We start from the raw sequence: 13,191 nt of genomic DNA on the forward strand, positions 1-13,191 counted from the left end.
GTTGTTACTACTCTTAACATTGTTTTTGTGAGAGGCTTGTGCAATCAGCACCATCTAATAGTTTTTCAGAGTATAGAAATGGCATTACCATGACAACCGCTAACCAGCAATTGCATCAGCCAAGGGGAAAGAGAATACATTTGCTGCAGAATCAATTTATTACTGTTGCTCAAGAGTGCCATTCTTTATATATTTAGAATACCTGGCACTTGGGATGAGATTGTATCTGAGCTAATGGTTTGCATATGTAAAAAACCGAACATTTCTCCCCAGATAATGGGAGCTTTTGTCTTCCTAATGAGTCATGACTCTCTCCCTCTCTTCTCCAATGATGACTGAGAGCATGGATACAAACACAGGGGCCTACCTGTATGGCACAACTACTGACAACCACGTAGCATTGCTTTTCTATTGAGCTCTTAGCTGTTTATATAAACATGGAGAGAAGCAGTGGTCCGGGATGACAAGAGGATTGAAGACCTGCTATCGTTTCTGCAGCAGAATTCCTATCTCCAGGGCCCTAGAACCGCCCAGAAAAGCTCATGAAAGACGAGCTTTTCAGCCACTGAGAAGTCTTCATACCCTTTGGGCTGATTGGAGCCAATCAGAGTGAAAGGTTAGCCAGCTACTCAGGATTGGCTTGGCTCCTGGGGTTCTTGTATAATCTGAGAAGAGGATGTGACTTGGGGGGTGGCATGTCTATCACGAAGGGACCCTGGACATCTGAATTTGCCACCACACTACTGTATACACAAGCCACAACAGAAAAGGCTTGCCAGTTCCACATCCCGTTCTGCATTAAGTCTTTCCCCAGGGAAACTGACAATAGGAACAGCTTTAGTTTTTGCATTAAGTTCAAGTCTTAATTCCAGGGAACACACCAATCCGTGTATCTCTTCCACAAAATATTTATGCACACACACAGCAAGACTCCACAAGTAATCTCTATTATCCAGTCAGCTGAAGTTGCTGTCATAACTGCAATTTGATATAATCTAATCATTGTTTATTTAGCCACAATAATCCATTTGTTGCAGTGTTGTTTGGGCTGTGGTGAATGTTAATGTTATGCGGGAAGTTTAATAGTAGGAACTCTATGCATGTAAATCGCATCGTTGCAGGGGGAGATGCTCTGCATGCATAAAACCCGACACGATCCCTGGTGCCATTTCCCACTCAAAGGATCTCAGGCAGAAGAGCTGGGGGGAAATGAGATCTGAGGGCCAAACTAAGTAAGACACACAATCCAGCACAGAATCTCCTTTAAAAAACAAAAGTGCAGCTGCAAGGCCAACTGGACTGAGATTAAAGCCCTAGCGCTTGTTTTGGCTAGCTAAGGTCTTCTGCTGCATTTACCCAGCCTGCTAGTTGCCTGTTTTGGAGCTGTGTGAAGTGGCTTGTCCCTGGGTGTACTGTTCTTCTACATGAGATGATATTCTGGACCAGTCAAAATTACCCCTCGAATGGAGGGTGGCAGCTGAAGTACATAGGCCCGCTTCATGTGTGAGCGCTTGGAGGGGCCTGACCAAGGCACTGTGGCAAAAAAACCAAAACCCATCTGCTTTCAAATTGTGAGTGAGTTTGTGTCAACCCTACTTTCTTCTGAACCTGGTGAAAAGTTGTTTGAACTTGCTTTCTGAATTCCTCAAGGCGGCATTTATTTTCAGGGTAGAGAATTCTTATTTGATGCCCTTCTGCTACAATAAATGTCCTCTCTCTTGCTTTGGGTTTTGCAGTGAGCAAATTCTCCCTGTTCACCTACCGTAATAGGAGTGCTGGTGAGAAGCTGGCTGGAATTCCCTGAGATGCCTTTGGAGTGTTCTGCATTGCGATCTGGACTGTTTCACAATGAACAAGGCCACGTAGCAGGGCAGTGACTGGCAGAAGCACCTTCTTGTCCCTTCCGCTGTTTCCTTCAGCAGAATGTCTGTACGCATGCAAGGAGCATAGGACGTGTTAAGAGTCATGTAAGTGGCAAGCATCACAGCTTGCTTAGGGATGATACATGTAAGGTATGTGTCATGCTGTGTTGGGGAGGTATACCAATCACTGAATTCCCATATCCCGCCCACCTCCCCCCGCAAAAAGTATTTAAGAAATTAATTAAGAGCAGGTAAGATGAGCAAAGAGCGAAAGTAATGTAGGCAATTTACCAGAGCCAAACATTACTGAACAACAGGACTCTGATTCGTTGAAAATAGTCATGTATACGGGAAGCAGCCAGAAAGCTATGCCAATTAAAATTAAACTGAGATGAGAAAGCCACTTGTTGTGTCAAAAATTGACAAATTTCAGGCCTGGTGGGCAACGCCAAATGTTGTTTTCAATTCAAATAGGGAAACAAACTCTGCTTTAGTCATCTTTAGTAATCTGTATTTATTTTCGCAAAAGGAAAACAAAATAATAAAGATAATTCCATGCATGATTTTGCAGCTCATAAAACTAATTGCTTCCCCCGCTCAAGAGCACCTCCGATTAAAACATATGTCCGGCAAACAAAAACCGAGGTGTCAAGAGTTAGCAAACCAATAAAGAATAAAAATCATCTTCCTGATCTTTTTCAACTCGAGCATCTTTTTTTAAAATTATGGCTTCTGTAACTTATCTCCAAAGTTTGGATAACTCGGCAAATACATGTAGCCATGTTTCAGCTTATGCCGGCTGCATGTCAAGACAAATGGCTTAAGAGGTGTGTGTTTCCCCCCCCCCCCCAGATTATATGTGTTACAGGTAATGAAGAGATCTGGCTTAATCTACCACATTTTCAACTCAACCCCTATGCATGTTTACTCTGGAGTAAGTCCCACTGCGTTCAATAGGTCTTACTCCCACGCCGATGTGCACAGCATTGCAGTCTTGAGTGTAAAATGGTTGTGACAAATGCAGAGCAAACAACACTGTAAGGATCCCTTTATGGTTCATAAACTGAGCTATATAAATATAAAACCTTGATACAAACAAGTTTTTTTTAATATATATATATATAAAATATCATCTTCAAGGCACTAATGTGATGGCAGAACTGGGTTGGTATGACATCTTCAGCAGTCTCATATCTTCCAAGCTTGTGATGGATTTTCTTTCTATCTTTTTCTAGGAACATCATGTGCTGATGATGGGCAACTTTACAGGAGAATGTTTATTGCATGGACTGTCCATCCTGGGACTTGCGTGCCAAGGCCGTTGCCTGTCCGTGAGTTTCCATCAGTTGTCCAGGAAGTCTACTGGCTTCCTTTGGCTGTGGATGCATTATAACCGTTGTCCTTGTTCCAGTCTGTAATGGCGTTCTTAAAAATGTGCTTTGGCCATGCTGGCATGGCCGGAGTGCATAGATCACATGGAGTCTTGCCTCTCTCCAGATTCTGCCCTGTGTCCTTACGCCAGCAACCCCAGCCGGGTCACTTTGGCAGAGAGGAATGAGTGGATGATGAAGACAATGGTTTTGGGGCAGGAATGAAGATCTAGTTGCTGCAATGAAGGAAGAACATTGACAGTGATGAGGGGCTGGATCAGAGCATTTCACCGTTCTGCATTCCCTAGAAAATCTGATTCTTCGTTACAGCTGGCTGTGCAACAAAGAAGCAATGACTTCAGAAAGTAGAAGAACTGGGCAAGTACATTCATCATCCATTGCAGAGCCCTCCAGAGAAAAAGTGGCTGCACCTAGCATTTCGGACCATAGGCTGATATGGTCTCTTCTCCATCGCATGAGAAGAAAATCAGGATAGATTGGGGATCACAGTGGATGCCTCATCCAAACACTGGGTTGTGGCCAATTAAGTTTTACTCAGAGTAGACCCATTGAAATTAATGGACTTAAGTTAGTCATGTTTATTAATTTCAATGGGATTGCTCTGACTAGGAATAGCATTGGATATATATAACCCATAATGAAGGGTGAAGCACTGGGAGACAAGTGAAGGTGCTATAGGGACAACCTGCCACTGGTGCCAGGAAGATAATAATAATTTAAGACCAAGGACATTGAATTAAGTGTGACTCTTGCCCGTGCTGGCCTTCTCCAAGACTCTGCATACTGTGCTTTCCTTAAGAGGATAAAAACCCAAAACTCTAACTCTGTACTTGTGATATATTATGCAAATTAAATGGTTTGCATATTCTTCCTTGCTTTGCATAATTTATTCCACTGCCTTGTTTTTTGTTTATTTTACCAATACTGAAACAGCAGAACTGCCATGTCCTAGCACTTTCCTGCCCCCCAAAAAGCAAGACCAAACAAACCCATGCCTGACAATAATCTGCTTAGTACAAACATATCACTTCCAAAAACCAAGCATACACACAGGGCATGCTGCCACCCTGACCCTCAGCAGCCTTCTGAAAGGCCTAGTAGGGCCATGGGCTTTGCCCATTTGAGTTTAAAATGATGGGTTCAAAGTCCAGGGCAGCACATACCCCTTTCAGGGCCTGTAAATTACCTTCAAGCAAAGTCCTATTTGCTCTCCTAAGATGGCAAGCCCTGTTTACCACGGCACTGAGTCTGGACTGTAGCTCAGTGGTAGAACATCTGCCTTGCATGTAGAAGGTCTAAGGTTCAATCCTTGACCTCTCCAGGAGAGGTTGGGAGAGACCCATCTGAAACCTTGGAGAAGGTGCTACCAGTCAGTGTGGACAATACAAAGAGAGATGGACCCAATGTTCTGACTCAGTACAAGGCAGCCTCTTCTTACTCTAAAGCAGGGCTGGGGAACTCGTGGCCTTCCAGATGTTGGACTCCCAACTCCCATCAGGGCAAGCCAACATAAACAATGGCCATGAATAATGAGAGTTGTGGTCCGGCAACATCTGGAGAGATGAAGTTCCTCATCTCTGCTCTAAAGCAACAGGACCTTGCAAGGTCAGTGTCCTGCTCTATTCCTCTGAGCCATGCTCTTCTGCCTTGTTGCCTCTACTTAAGACTCGTGCCACAGAGACAACCACTGTGAGCCGTCCGGCCACTTAATACCCTCTCACTTCTTTCCTTGAATTCTAAATGCCCATTCTAAAGCCTCACCCCCCCCATGAGATTCTGCAATGTGCAAATAATGGCAATGGTTAGTATCAACAGTTTCCCATCAGCCGCTGTTTGGGCAACCCTTAACCAGCTCCAGGAAATACCCCAAGGACACAATACAGCGGGTTCTGCTTCCTACATATTACATCTCACTTGCTTCCCTGAAAACTCATTGGAAGAGCATAGAAAGGCAAGAAAGGGAACTCACAATCTCTCCTTCTGAGCTGCCAAAGTCCAAGAAAAGCATCTTGGCCCCGTCATCTGAGGACATCTGTAGCCTCTCAAAAGGCTGCTGCAGCAGAATGACTTTGGTGAGGCCTGGCTCCAGGGTGGAGATGGTGAAACCCTTCTCGATGTGAATGGACAACGTGCAGTCTCTCCCGTTCCATGTGCATGCTGGGGATGGGAGATGGAGAAAGAGAAAAGCCTGCATTGAACTTGGCATTGAACTTTGCTTTCTAGAGAACGGACTGATGCCGAGACACAGAAACCGACTACAGGTTCTTGCTGGCTATAGGTGAAAAAGGTAAAGGACCCCTGGACAGTTAAGTCCAATCAAAGGCGACTATGGGGTTGAAGTGCTCATCTCACTTTCAGGCCAAGGGAATTGGCATTCGTCCACAGGCAGCTTTCCGGGTCATGTGGCCAGCATGACCAAACCGCTTCTGGTGCAACAGAACACTGTGACAGAAACCAGAGCGCATGAAGATGCCGTTTACCTTCCCACTGCAGCAATACAGTGGTACCTTGGTTTAAGTACACAATTGGTTCTGGAAGTCTGTACTTAACCTGAAGCGTACTTAACCTGAAGCAAACTTTCCCATTGAAAGTAATGGAAAGTGGATTAATCCGTTCCAGACGGATCCACGGAGTACTTAAACCAAGGTATGACTGTACCTATTTATCTACTTGCACTAGTATGCTTTCAAACTGCCAGGTTGGCAGGAGCTGGGATAGAGCAACGGGAGCTCACTCCGGCACAGGGATTTGAACCGCCGACCTTCTGATCGGCAAGCCCAAGAGGCTCCAAGGTTTAGACCAGGCAACCCCAAACTGCGGCCCTCCAGATGTTTTGGCCTACAACTCCCATGATCCCTAGCTAACAGGACCAATGGTCGGGGAATATGGGAATTGTAGTCCAAAACATTTGGAGGGCCAAAGTTTGGGGATGCCTGGTTTAGACAACAGCACCACCCACATCCCTTGCTGGCTATAATCATTTGGGAGTAGCATATAGAGAGACCAGAAAGCAAAAATAAAAATAAAAATGCTCTTCATAATCAAGGCAAAGATCTGTCATCTAAGCTACTCTCCCGTTATTCAAGGGTAAATAAACTATCCAACAGATACTGTAGTTCACATATGGTGAGCTTAGAAGTGGCAGTTAACGCTGGGATAACAGCCACCTATCCTAACCCAGTTTACCCAGTCATGCCTTGGGATGCTGGACTAAAGAGTAGAGTAGGTTCTCTCCAAAGAACCCCTGGTTCTAGGTCAGTCTACAATGCAGGACTGGCAAGTTGGAGAACCCCTTAAAGCAAATTGGCCCATGGACTAATTCCCGTTCCCCAGATAGTCTCAAGTCCCCATGTGTGATGCTCCACCTGCTTCCTGACCTGTTGACACTTCCTGGACACACTCAGCGGCGTTGTGGCAACCATCCACCAGCACCCTTGTCCACGTGGCCAGGTCCCGGTGCGTCTCCACGCTAAAGAGGTGCGTCTCCACGCCTTTCTTGGTTCCGGTCCGCAAAGCAAACGAGAGCTCTGAGTCGTAGAGGAGAGAACCCTTGGATGGGCCAGAATGCACAAGCCTGTAGGGATTGGGTCAGAAAGGGCCTTTCAGCGCAACAAACTCTTTCCATGGTCAGATTACCAGTTAGCCAATATTGCAGCCTGAGACTGCTGGGGCTAGGCTCATGCACAGAGGGCAACCGAGTGTGCATTTTATGAGACACAGCAGGAGTCTAAATATACCAAGGGGGCATGTGGTAGCTTGAAGTCCAATACATTTTATTGTCCCAAAGGCTAATGCAAAGGTGAGAAACCCACCAGCCTCCAGGTGTTGTTAGACTACAACTCCCATCATCTCTGACACTAGTTATAGTGCCAATTAGCTGAGTGGTGGTAACTCCAAGCTTGGCTGAACACTTCAAAGGCAAAACTGGCAACTTGACTTTCTAGTGAGGTCAGGGGATTTGCCAGATGGGTGGAGCCCTCCTGGGTGTCAAAATGGACCACAGAAGGGTGGAGGAATCCAGGATCTGCATCCCTACCCTTGCATGAAAGGCACAGGACAGAGCCTCATCCCATACTGAGTCTGGAAAACCAAATCCAGATTTTCCCACAGGAATTCTTGCATGCATGTCTGCTTTCAAGCTGCTGCATTATAACCTGTGGTGCTTGGTCAACGTCTGCATTACCTGTGACTGTATATTGTCAACATCCAGTCAACCCATGGACTTGTGCTGGATTACAGGGCTGCTTCAAACATGGCACTACACATGCAAGAGGTTTTTGTGTGCGCATCTTGAAGGCAAGTGGGATTGCCCGTGGCCCTATCAAATGTACACTCGGTGTATTTTGGTTTCTCGTTCTGTCACTAGAACAGTTGTGTGGCATAATGGCCACTAGAGGTCACCCCAATAACATCCGTAACTCAACTGCAACAACTGCCCAGAAACACCATCCATGGAGCAAAGTACATTTTCTGAAACCCATCCCTCTCTCTCCCTCTCCTTCTCACCCTCCCCCCCTTTCACACACACACACACACCTATTTTAAAAAAGGCAAAATCCTTTCTTTAATATATTTCTATTGACTGGTAATTTGTATTTCTAGTCTGTTTTCAGATCCTAAACACAAGGGGGCAGCAGAACCATAGAAATGCTTCAAACAAATTGAATACCCCCCCCACCTGCATCTCCTGCATTTCTTAAACTTCATATATATATATATATATATATATATATATATATATATATATATATATATATATATATATATATACACATATATGAATATATACACACCCAACCAAAACCATTCCATTTGTATATATTTGGTATACAAAGGCATACAAAAGATTCTTCAAATGGAACCACATGGTAGGACAGAGCCCAGACCCTTCCTAAATTCTGTTCTTTATCCCCGAGTAAGATCCCTCATATATTCTTCACTTTGACTAACATACACAAACTCAGATTAGAGAGTGCTGCTAAGCAAGAGTAAGGAAACTGCCTGACAAGGAAAGAGGACTTGACAGAGGGAGTCAGACCACACACGGCAGGGGAGATAAACTAAGAGCCACTAGCCAGCCACCAGGATCACTTCACTCACATCTTTTTAGCTGTATCACTCCTAGGCTGCATTCACAGCTCAGTTTGTTCCATTTCCCCAACATTTCCCTAACTGTTAATTTCCGCACTACCTTTGAGTTTTTTGTATGACGCAAAATCCGTCAAGAAAACGAATGGAATGTAGCACATGTTTACTACTGCTTATTTCTGCATTATTTGATTATAGGGGGGGAAATTGAAGCTCCCTTAACTTGGGTAATCGGGGGGGGGGGGTATTCGTTTCTGTTTTCATTACGTAGCTTGTGTTTTCTATATTGTATTTTTATGTTGCGAACCGCCCTGAGATCTACAGATGAAGGGTGGCATACAAATTAATAATAACGGTAATAAATAAGTAAAGTGATAAATTTTTGGGGTGGTATATTAGCAGACGGTTCTTTCCTGCTGCTTTCATGAGGGAATCTATGGGGGAACAGAAGCACGCATGTGTGGAAATGGATGGAATTTAGCACAGTAATATTGGTCAAAAAGCCACAGTTTCATTAACACAACAGGTATTGCAGCATGGGCGGAACATTAGAAAACAGGACAGAAGCACAAGCATTATCAGCAGGGAAACTAACACAATTTTGCCCTTGTCTGAATGCACCCCTAAAATGTTTGAAGTGCTTCCCTACTGCTTTGGTCTACCATCAGCTCCAGACAGCATGGTCAATGTTCAGGGATGAGGAGAACACCAGGTTGGGGAAGCGATGGTATGCAACAACTTGGGAAGGAGAGGACAACCCCCTAAATGGAGAACTTTTCAAAACGTTGGAATTAGTACAGCCTTTATATGACTGCTTGCTCCTGAATCCATCCATAGGAAATGGGAAGGGACCACTTTTTTAACCATCGTAACTGAGCGAAGAGAAGATTGTTTACTCCTGCATACAAGCTCTCTCTTAGCTGGGGAGCTCTATTTGTAGTGACAGAGTCCAAGCAGTGACAGTGAGAGGATTAGAGGCTACGCAAGAGAAAGAGGGTATCGAGTTAAAGAGGATGACATCCTTGGAGCCAGGACTTTGTAACCCAGCTACTCAGAAAGAAGCTTTTACAAACTCCAGCCAGTCGAGTTCGGAACAAGAAAGCAGAGCAGCATGCGTGTTCCAAAACTGCAGCTTGCGTTACCTGGTAGCGATGAGAGGGAAACTGTGTGTTGGCTTATTCAGGGCCTCTCTGCTTTGCGGAAGGCTGCTATAGAAGAGAAGTTCCTTCTCAGTGAGGAGGGCCAGGATATTCTTCGTCCCATCACCGGGAAGCTGAGAACAAAGTAACAGTCACAGAAGCACAGAAGAGACAGAAACACTCAAATTGTCACAGCTAACAGGGGAAGAAGAAACACTATAAGCAGGGTAGATAGGTTGTTCTTGGGAATATCTTATTTATGGAGCCAGTGCAGAGAAGGCCCTGTTCTGTACAGTAGCCAGTTTATATTGCTTGGTGGACAGATGGAGTCCAGAGCAAAGACAACACCCTAAGAACTTGATTGGGTGTGTGTAGGAACAGTTTTGTCCAAGACATGCTAGGCTTATAAGGCAAGAGTGGGGAACCTCTGGCCCTCTAATGTTTTTGGCCTCAACTCCCCATCAGCCTCAGCCAGCATGGCTAGTGGTCAGGCCTGGTGTAGCATAAAAAACATCTGGAAGGCTACGGGTTCCTCATCCATAATGTAGGGCTTTATAAGAAAGATGGGTGGCCTTATCTGCTTCTGGTCTGTGCCATCTTTGCAGGTTTTGACCCATAACTCTATTCTGTTTCTGTATTAATCTGTGAATTGCTAGCAAAATTGGTATGTAAATGCCTCTTTTGAATCATTTAAACTGCTGAGAACTGCATCACAACATCCAGAGAAGTATGAAATATTGTGGGTAGCCAAGTTCCAATGTGCACATGAGTCCAAGAGGGGCAGAGGACATTTTCCATCAAAATTCATGACATTTATATTCTGCGAGCATCCCTATAGACACATGGACAACCACATCCTTCAATCGCACCTGGAAGCTATCAAGCAGACTCTGTAACTGACAGAACACAGTTGTCAACAGTCACCCAGTGATGTAACCCTCAAATGTAGATCGTTATATGAATATTGTTAGTATACATTCTAGTCAGATTCAGACATTTCCACAGTGGGATATGGACCACTTCTCCATGATTTCTTCCTTTCCCAGGTAACACGTGTATGCTGAAACCATACACGCAGGGCAAGCCCTGTAGTTCCTTCCTTGGAGGTGGAGCAAGAAATGACTGCATGATGAAGAGCCATATAGTTGACCCAATTCAGGTGGCTTCAACGTACAGCCCTTATTGGAAGAAGTCATGGGGAAGCAGCACCTGTGATGCTGTGATATGTGGCAGACTCTAACACCTGGGGAGGAGGAGAAAATTCCATTTCAAAAGAAAAGCGTTGGGGAAATGTGCCAGATAACGAGGACATCGGGCGAAATCACATAACCTCTGCACAAACACATTAAAACTAAAGCTCAATAAGCCACCAATGTAGAACGTCTCTGCAAACCCTGTACAAACAAATCAGGATGGATGCTCAAGAAACAGGTCATCTGGAAGCAAGCTCAGATCGCACTGCTGGGGCAGAGAGGCAAGAGCTGCTCTCCCTTTTGAGAAACGTAAAAGGCAGCTGTTATCCAAACCAAGGCCTTCCTGGACCAATGTGCGTGTTTATAAAAATGGGTAAGATCGAAGGAGACAGGAGTTTCCGCCTAAATATAAATCAGCTGTGACTTACAAAGGCCAGATGCTCAGCTGGAGCTCTAGAGAAGAGCAGCATTAAGGATCCAGTGGTGGGTGCCGTGGATTACTGTTCAGGGTTTTGATGAAGATGAGATCCTACTCTGCTGCGAACCGAGTGGGCTCGACTTGGGCGCCTAATGCAGCTCATGCAGATGCCAAGTTGGCCATAGGAAGCTTTTGTTACCTAACCATCTACTTGCCATGCAACAGCCACAGTCACAAATGGATGCCATGTGACCAGGCTGTTAAGTGACTGTCTGAATCCATTCAGCCACTCGTCCAGTTTGATGAGATGAGAACCCTTAAGCTTAAGGCACTACTTGGTGCACTGAAAATTGACAGAAATACTAATCATATCAGGAAAATTATTAATAGGAAAAGCCACCTACTGATCACTCATCTCCTCTTACACATGTGGAGCAAACGAACAACTGGTCTGGAGAAGGACGGGTGTTTTTGTTTAGCACTGGGAACTACTTCAAAAAATAAAAGCATGAGAGAGGGCCACTACTGATTGGTACAGGACAGGTGTCAATCAGCAGTCCATGGATATGCATGCCATCCTTAAGACAGATTATGGTTCGGGGAACGTAATCCTCAGACACAAATAAGAGAGGCTTTTTTTGAGGTGGGGAGGGAACTCTTGACGTATGGGTTTAGGAAGGACAACAAGATAAAGTTATAATGAATCTCAGCTTCTTTTCATTCATTTCCTTTATTTATTTTTCCCATTTAAGAACAGTTCTTGTTCACTGTGAATTTTCAGTATAATACGGACTCTTTCCAGGGAGATGGGGAGCTAGGTGCCTTATATTGAGTCAGAAGCCAAACCTAGAGGCATTGCAGGAGATAATGGGTGCTCAGCCACCTATAGGGGTCTAGTTCTCCTTGATCAGGCAAGTTGCCTGAAGAGGGCTCAAACATTCATGTGGCCAAATACAATGAATTCTGCAGGACCCCAAATCAGCCCTGATAACTAATCCTATGCTCACTTAACTGTGTGTAAATTCCACTGAATTCAGTGGGGCTTACTTCTGAGCAGAGATGTATAGGATTGCCCTGTAGGTCATTAAAATTACTTTTCCATAGATGTTTTATTAGGCATCCATTTACACAAGTGGAATAAAATAAGAAAGAGAGCCGCTTTGGACAAGTTGGCCTACTTCAAACTCAAACTAGGGATAGTGTGCAGACTAAGAACATGCACACACCGGCATAATTTGAGATAAGATTTGTTGGCCCAAGGACTGCCTAGGGATTGTGTTGCCTTCCTCAAGTTGTGTTTGGTAGCTACAGACAGACAGACAGACAGACACACACACACACACACACACACACACACACACATCTCCCCAGGAACAGTGCAGTTCATACCAAGAAGATCACCATTACCTGTTCGGTCAGCCAACCAACGTGCTTGATATCTCTACCTCCTGCAACACTGACTCCAGACTGTGAGGTCCTCAGTTCCTCTTTGACTCTTGGCAGCAGGGCACTGATGTTGCTGTGAATGGCGTTGAACCACGCCTGGGCAGACACTTCATCTTTTGCTCGAAGGAACAGGGGGATCCGTCCATCTGCTGAGCACACTTCCAGGTATCTGCATGAAGAATCTCCCTTAACTTGAGAATGAAACCCTTCTGGCAGCCCAGACATAAACTGTTACATGTAGTTTTGCCTAATATACATTTTTGCAAACATTGCCCCCTATTTCAATGCATTGCAAAATTCAGAGAAGTACGAATTCTGAAGGATGAATGCTTTTTGGTGCAGATATTGTTTTGAGAGGTGCAAATTTAGTGGGTTTACAAACCTTTCAATGTGGACTGGAGCAAAGTTCCGCCCTATCCCTAGTTCCAAAGCCTTCATGGGGATTGTTCTTGTCTACATGGGCTTGCAGTTTCAGTTATATCTGTGATCAGGACTGGGTGCCCTGCCCTGTCTCTTGGTAAGTGGGGTAGAGTTGACCTGGATCTGCCATGCTATGGCTTCCAAGTCTTTGCTCTACTAATGCCCTTGCTTTGGAGACAGTGGTTCTTACATGTGGTCCTACTGAAAGGCCATGGCCTTCTTTAGGTCTCACCT

The 13,191-nt window shown here is 44.8% G+C and overlaps 1 protein-coding gene across 1 annotated transcript in view; it reads right to left on the minus strand.

The window, feature by feature from the left end:
• Window positions 1-2,710: 2,710 nt before the first annotated feature.
• SNTA1 (syntrophin alpha 1) overlaps window positions 2,711-13,191 on the minus strand; it is a 62,394-nt gene continuing 51,913 nt past the window's right edge. The window contains exons 4-8 of the mRNA XM_035122668.2: window positions 12,499-12,706; window positions 9,484-9,614; window positions 6,631-6,827; window positions 5,223-5,410; window positions 2,711-3,468 (exon numbers count right to left, since the gene is read on the minus strand). Of these exons, the coding sequence (XP_034978559.2) occupies window positions 3,376-3,468; window positions 5,223-5,410; window positions 6,631-6,827; window positions 9,484-9,614; window positions 12,499-12,706 (817 nt within the window). The 3' untranslated portion in view covers window positions 2,711-3,375. The remainder of the gene's footprint in view (window positions 3,469-5,222; window positions 5,411-6,630; window positions 6,828-9,483; window positions 9,615-12,498; window positions 12,707-13,191) is intronic.

This window comes from Zootoca vivipara, chromosome 7 (genome assembly GCF_963506605.1).
Source record: "Zootoca vivipara chromosome 7, rZooViv1.1, whole genome shotgun sequence".
Classification (NCBI taxonomy): domain Eukaryota; kingdom Metazoa; phylum Chordata; class Lepidosauria; order Squamata; family Lacertidae; genus Zootoca; species Zootoca vivipara.